Raw genomic sequence first — 6949 nt, 5'->3', positions numbered from 1 at the left:
CAATTGAAAAAGTCCATTTATGGCTTGAAACAAGCATCTCAATAATGATACTTAAAATTTGATGAGATGGTAACCTCTATTGGCTTTGAGAAAAATAAGGTTGATCAGTGTATCTATCTTAAAATCAGTGGGAGCAAGTTTGTCTTTCTTGTTTTATATGTTGATGATATCTTGCTTATCAGTAGTGATTTTGGTTTGCTCAGTAAGACTAAATAAATATTATCTAGGACTTTTGATGTAAAAGATCTTGGGGAGACAACCTTTATCCTAGGTATTTAATTCATAGGGATAGATCACGTCATCTGTTGGGTTTGTCACAAAAGGCATATATTAACAGGGTTCTTGAAAAATTTAATTTGCAGAATTATAAACTATGTAATATGCTTGTTGCCAAGGATGATAAGTTTAGTAAAGATCAATCCCCCAAGAATAAGCTTGAGAAAGATCATATGAAGAATGTGCCTTATGCCAGTGCTATAGAGTCTCTGATATATACTCAGATTTGTACCAGACCTAATATTACCTTCGTAGTGGAAGTTCTTAGTAGATATCTGTCAAATCCAGACTTCCAAATTAGATTGCTGCAAAAAGAGTGATGAGATACTTGCAGAAAATCAATGACTATATACTTGTGTATAGAAGAGTTGATAATCTAGATTTGGTAGGCTATTTAGATTCAAATCTTGCTGAGTACTATGATGATTTTAAATCAATTTCAAGATATATTTTTATAATTAGCTGGGAGTATAATATTCTATAGAGATATTAAATAGATCCTAACTCCTTTCACTATGCAAGCTAAATTTATTGCCTGCTATGGAGTTGCTACTCAAGCTATTTGGCTGAGAAATCTTATTTTAAGGCTTCGAGTTATTCATTTTACTACTAGACCACTTATAATCTATTATGATAATAGAGTTGCCGTGTTCTTTATAAAAAATAATAAATCTTTCAATGGATCTAAATATTTGAAGCTGAAGATCTGACAGTAAGAAATCTTATGAAGAAAGGGAACATAACTATTGAGCACATAGATACAAAGTTCAAGTTGGCTGATCCTCAGACTAAGGCTTTGAGGTCCATATGCTTTATAAGGCTTGTTGAAAATATAGGTATATTGAGTTCTTTTGATGTACTTGATTAGTAGGAGTAATTTTGTATTTATATTTTATTGATGTTTTATTATTATGGATCTTTTTTATCTTATATACCTATAATGAATATTAATGTATATTGTTAATATGATAAATTGATGATACATTTGTATTAATTTTTTTGGTTATATGTACATATTTATTTTAGTACACTTGGAGATATTTCATGTTTATGTATCTATTATATAAAATCTAAGATCAGGTGTCAGATCTCAGATATATTGTGCGGTCTCATCATTAATGCCATATTGAGTATGTAAGATAGAATGACTTATTGTTGAAGCCATTAAAATTTCTCTTGCTTATCTTATATACAAGCATATTAAAGAGAAATTAGAAGACCGACAATGAAAATAACACATATTTGGATTACTTTTGGATGCTATTTTCTTGCTACACTACCACACCAAGACTCATGCCAATAGTATTAGTGATATTCGTAACCATAGATAGATCTTGTGTTAAATAAAGGATGCCATGACTTCTATGATTTAGCATGATCCATATTATTAGATCGAGTCAATTCCAAGATATTGTCTATGGATCATATATACTATCTATGAATCATATAATTTTCTAAAACCATAGCCACGTACCATATTTTCTAATGTTCAGCCTGAGAGTCATTTTTACAATAAAATAATTTTAAAATTTTAAAATCATAATTAATGTTGTCCTAATGGGAGAATGTGAGAATTTTTCTAATTATGGACTACTATAAATTAAATATTTATTTTATTTTATTAAAAAATGAGTTGATTATATTATCCGGGTTAATAGACATGTATGTAAGCCCAATATTGTTAATGATCCTTATATTTTGGGCTATATAGGCCTTATGTTGGGTGGTGTGGTTGGCGTGGCATAGTATAAAGAGTAGGCTTGAATCCAACTTAAGCTCATGATGAGAGGATCTATTAGGATTAGTTTTAAATGGTTAGGTTCCCTCCCTATTTCTTATAAATATGATGAGATTAGTTCTCAAGCTTGTCCCATCGAATAGCTATTTGTTGAGAGAAAGCTGGAGAGGACTTATCTTTTAGTGTTCATCTGAGTATTCGTGACTGATTGATTATTGAAAATCTATGGCGAACACAGGCACGAACCCTAAATCTTAGAATTATTCTGTACTCAAAATTTTTATAAAAATTATGAATCTTTTACATATACAGATCTGTTCTTGAATTATGATCGTATGTTCTAATCCTAAATATAAGATATGAGAAAATCCCAACATAAAATTTATGGATTAGAACAAGACAATTAATTAAATTAAATTAGATGAAACTCATATTTATAAAAATTTAAATAATTATTAAAGTAGGCCGGCTTGAATTCTATAAAGAAAAAAAAATCTCAATTATTCTTTTTTTTTCTTTGTGGGCTCCGATTGGCCAACTGTAATAGTTTTTTAGGTATTCATAAAATAGATATGAATCAGTCTAATTTATCTGATTATCTTGATTCAATCCATGAATTTTATAAAATTTTAGATCTAGGCATCCAAATAGGTTCAAAGGTAAAAAAATATTTATATTTGAGCTATGGAAAGGAGAGACCAACTATTGTTTGGGCCCATCCACCCAACGTTTCTTTCGGTCCTGCCTTTCAGTGTACGCCTGCTTCTCTCACCCATCATGAAGGGAGCGGACTGAAAAAGTTTTCAGTTTTCACCGAGGCTTTCAGCCTTGGCAACAAGAAAGGACAAAGAACAAACAGAATGAATCCTTCCCATATGGGACAGTCAAATGATACGGCTTATTGGTTTTCTAACTTCTGTTTGTATTTGGAGTGGACCACTTGGATCTAGTTATGACAAGGATCTTATTTCTAGTAAACTTACAAAATAAACTATGATTTTGAAAGGTATGGACCTGATCTGAAATCAAACGCTCCTGCTCAACTTTTGAGTGCGCTTTTACGTCAGGGGCAAAAATAAATCGAGTGTTATTTTAAATATCATTAAATCATTTATATCTAATAATCCCGTACAATTTGATCGTGAAAAAAGTCTGGAACAAAAGCACCATAAAATTGATCATGTGGACCTTCCTATAACTCGTCTCCACTAGTTTTTACATATCGTTACAAGATTTTTGTATCATAGGTTGCTTGAAATCCAAACTACTCCACACATTTGAATTGTAAAACGAAAAAAAAAAAAAAAGTAAAAAAGGAGGACTTATCCTGATACGATCGTTTGTTTTCTTTTATGAAGGCTGCCGCACGTCTCTGTGAGCACAGCACGCTGCAGATTGGCGCATCTCCGAAGCCCGTCACGCTGCACGTGACCTCTCGACATCTTCTGTTGTACGTCCTAGCTTCCACCATTAGCAACGTGCCACGTGACCACGTCTTTGATCGTTGAAACGTGTGGAGGCACGTGACATCATCTCCCCTCTGGACCACTTTGACCTAATGCTGACCCCACGATCCACTGGACGGCCACCAATCGTGTGGTCCAGAGTCCTTCTCTGAGTGTCCCACAAAAGAAGAAGCGTTAATTGGACGGCCAGCATCGTCCGGGCTGCTGGGATCATAGGTAGCAGGGAACAACCCACGTGAACGGCTGTCCTCCAGCTGAAACCCTGAGCCTCTTTCGGGGTGCAGCACCATAATATTCGTACGGTGTGCCCACGGGTTGTGTAACAAAACCAGTTTCTTATTTACTCCTTTTCCCGGGTAATTTGAGCATAGTTTCCACGTCGGAAAATGAGTAGAATGAGCACTTCAAAACCAAATCAAGCAATAGGTTTGATAGATTACCGCGTGGGCGCAACCTTAATGGTAGAAGGTGTTGTGGATCAAGTTATGAACTTTTTTCATGTGGCATCCTGGGAATCATGATCTCATGAAGAATTTCAACGATCCCCTCCTAAAGAAGTGCGACGAGCAACTTAGCAGGTAGTTAGTGTTGTTGTTAACATATAGCATTACCTTTTAACAATCCAATCATAAATAACTAAGCTTGAAATTCCCAACCTATGCTTGATTGGATTACTTAGAATTAGAATATGAATTTGTATATAATACGTATAATAGATTGAAGTAGTAGTTAATATTTAAAAATTAGAATAAATTTTCAAAATTACTCGTGATGAATTACGCATTGCACTAATAAACAGATCACAAGCTAAGGTTGCGAGTTTCATTATTGGAAGGTACACCTCCAAGTGTTTAGACCAACCTAATTATAATACTGGTTGGATCTCTCTGATTACTTCCTCTTGAGAATTATGAGGATATCTCAAGGTATTTATAAGAGCCAATGGATGTCTTAGTCTCTTGCTAATTAAGCTAGTGGTGTGCAACTTGATGTTTAAAGTGACGTGCAACTGATGGTGCCAAACTGAAGCTAAGTTTGGACTTTGTTGAGCTGAAGCAAATCCAGTTTAGTTACAATATTGGGGAGCCAAACGCGAGTATGGTTAACTTCTCTTTGCTTAGATATGTTGTACTGCACAAAGCTTTATGCGAAGCTCGATTCTCGACAGGAAGATATCTCTTTCGGAATGGGATCCTCTACGGTACTCAAAAAGTACCATATGGTCCTGTGCACGTATTAGACGTCCATAAAAAAAAAAAGACGATCATGTGATGTTTATCTAAACTATTTAAATATTTTGAAGTTTATCTATTTTTTTTTAATATTTTAACGCGTACGCGTAAGCGCACGCCGTCACTCATCTTTTGATGGATGTCTCTGAAGCATGTACAGCATTGTGTGGTACTTTTTGAGTATCGTAAAAGATCCGTTCCCATCTCTTTTATGGAGTTTGGCAGTTTCCAAGGCACTCACTTTCCCCCTCATTCCCTCTGCACCCCGCCCCCCATAGGCTTTTACATGGGACAGGTCTAATTTCATACCGCATTCTCCCCTCTATCAAGAACAAAAATTATATAGGGCGGGCACCGTAGACTACCGTATAGGGTAGATCTAATTTCATATTTTATATATATATATATATATATTATATTTTAAAAAAAAAATTAAAAATTAAATAGAGATTGAATTTTTTTACTAATGAAATTCATTAATTTCATAATTTAAATAATAAAAAAATAAATAAAATATATGCCTAAGAGAAATTTTTGGTAATCATCCTTTTTTTTTTTTTTCTTGATCAAATTTTTTCATCCATTTTCTTCCGTCTCAAGTTATGCAATAGTTTCTCTCTCCAAAGAAGGAAAGGAAACTCTGCGTGTTAATCCGTCACAGCGCCACACCGTCTCCGCGTTGCATGCAGGTGCAATTGAACCGTGTCAAATCCCACGGTGGAGAATACACCACGCTAGCCGTTGTATTACACCAATTCCCGATTACGCGCTATCCACCGTGCATATGCTCCGGGATTTGCCCTGGTTCGCTTGGACCTGGTCAATGCAAAAACTTCTCGCGCCACACCTGTCCCGACAATACCCACCCACCTATGGAACACTGACCACTGCCTCGCATCCAATGTCTTAATTCTACGAAGAAATCTATGCGTACAAACTCACTTGCACATGCACTTACGTAGCCTACAAATAAGACCCTTCCCCTCCTCTCTTTTTAATGTCTACCCTCAAACAAGGCCCCTCTGGGTTCCGCCTCCATCCCCTTCCTGGGCTTCTCTTCCCATTGATGGGATCATAGGTGGGTTGGCCTTTCAACGTCGTCGTCACGGGTCCGGCCGGCGATGGTTCACCGGCGGTGGAAGACCGATGTCGAGATGGGACCGAATTGTCCCCGGTGCAACTCCTCCAACACCAAGTTTTCCTACTACAACAACTATAGCCTAAGCCAGCCCCGGTACTTCTGCAAGGGCTGCCGGCGGTATTGGACGAAGGGTGGTTCTCTTCGCAATGTTCCCGTCGGTGGTGGGTGCCGGAAGAATCGCAGGGTGAAGTCGGTGAGGATCGCGGGCGATCCGGTCAGTACTGCTCGAGGCTTGAGCTATGGCGCCCACCGGCTAACGGGCCAGATTCGCCCGGACCTTGTGCTTGACGGCATGGTGGGGAATTTGAGCAGTGTGCTCCAATCAATTATCGATGTACCAGCCACTACCGATGCCTCCACGATTGATGTTGCCTCGCTGTATGCCAACCTCTTGAATCAACATCCCGAGGTCGAACCGACCCTGGTGGTGCCTGCGCTGGCCGGGGAGACCAACGAGTCTTTTCGCTCTACCAGAGGGCCGGGTGGCGCAAACTCAAATCAACAAATACATGTCCACTTACCAGATAAGAATAGCTTTATGGAGTGCCAAAGAGCAAGTGAGCCAATTGCTGAAGCAGTATTGCGTAATGGAGACCAGCCACCTTTTGGAGAGCTCAACTTCCCTGTGGATCCAAGTGGATACGAGTCGCTGGCGTTCCCCAGCATCTTCTCATCAAATTATCCCGCGGTTTTCCCAAGTTTGACATGGGAAGCAGCTAATTATCAAAGGTTTGGGTCGTTGCTGGAAGATATGTAGTATGGCTCTTCATCACAAGCTTATCATTAATGATTAATTGGAGCACGATGGACCACTCAAGTTTGGATATTAATCAACTTTCTATAGGTCTTAAGGAAGTAATATATGTCTTCTTCTTATCGATTGTTCTTTCACGAGTGTTACATATATATCTATGAAGAGGGTGAGAGTAGGAACGAGAATGAACAAATTAAGAACGTATAACCTGCTCCTTGTAACTTTCATTTAGTGGCATTATTTAGTCATTCTCAATGTTTTGACTTTCTTTGAAAACTAAACCATTGCCGTTTGGCGCGCTGCTCTATCAATCTCACGACTGTATATGACGGAGAATTCCAA

At 37.6% G+C, this 6949-nt stretch overlaps 1 protein-coding gene across 1 annotated transcript; it reads left to right on the top strand.

Annotated features, from left to right (window-relative positions):
* The first annotated feature begins 5733 nt into the window (after positions 1–5733).
* LOC105049494 (uncharacterized) lies at positions 5734–6697 on the top strand. The gene has a single exon (XM_010929151.4). It carries the CDS (start codon positions 5834–5836, stop codon positions 6608–6610), a length of 777 nt encoding a protein of 258 aa, XP_010927453.2. The 5' UTR covers positions 5734–5833; the 3' UTR covers positions 6611–6697.
* Positions 6698–6949: the final 252 nt, after the last annotated feature.

This window comes from Elaeis guineensis, chromosome 8 (genome assembly GCF_000442705.2).
Source record: "Elaeis guineensis isolate ETL-2024a chromosome 8, EG11, whole genome shotgun sequence".
In the NCBI taxonomy this organism is placed as follows: Eukaryota; Viridiplantae; Streptophyta; class Magnoliopsida; order Arecales; family Arecaceae; genus Elaeis; species Elaeis guineensis.
Note: the sequence above shows the minus strand (reverse complement) of the source record. Positions and strands in the feature narration are given on the sequence as shown.

Coding starts and splice junctions, on each gene's coding strand:
- LOC105049494 (XM_010929151.4), top strand. CDS start 5,834: ATGGTTCACCGGCGGTGGAAGACCGATGTCGAGATGGGACCGAATTGT.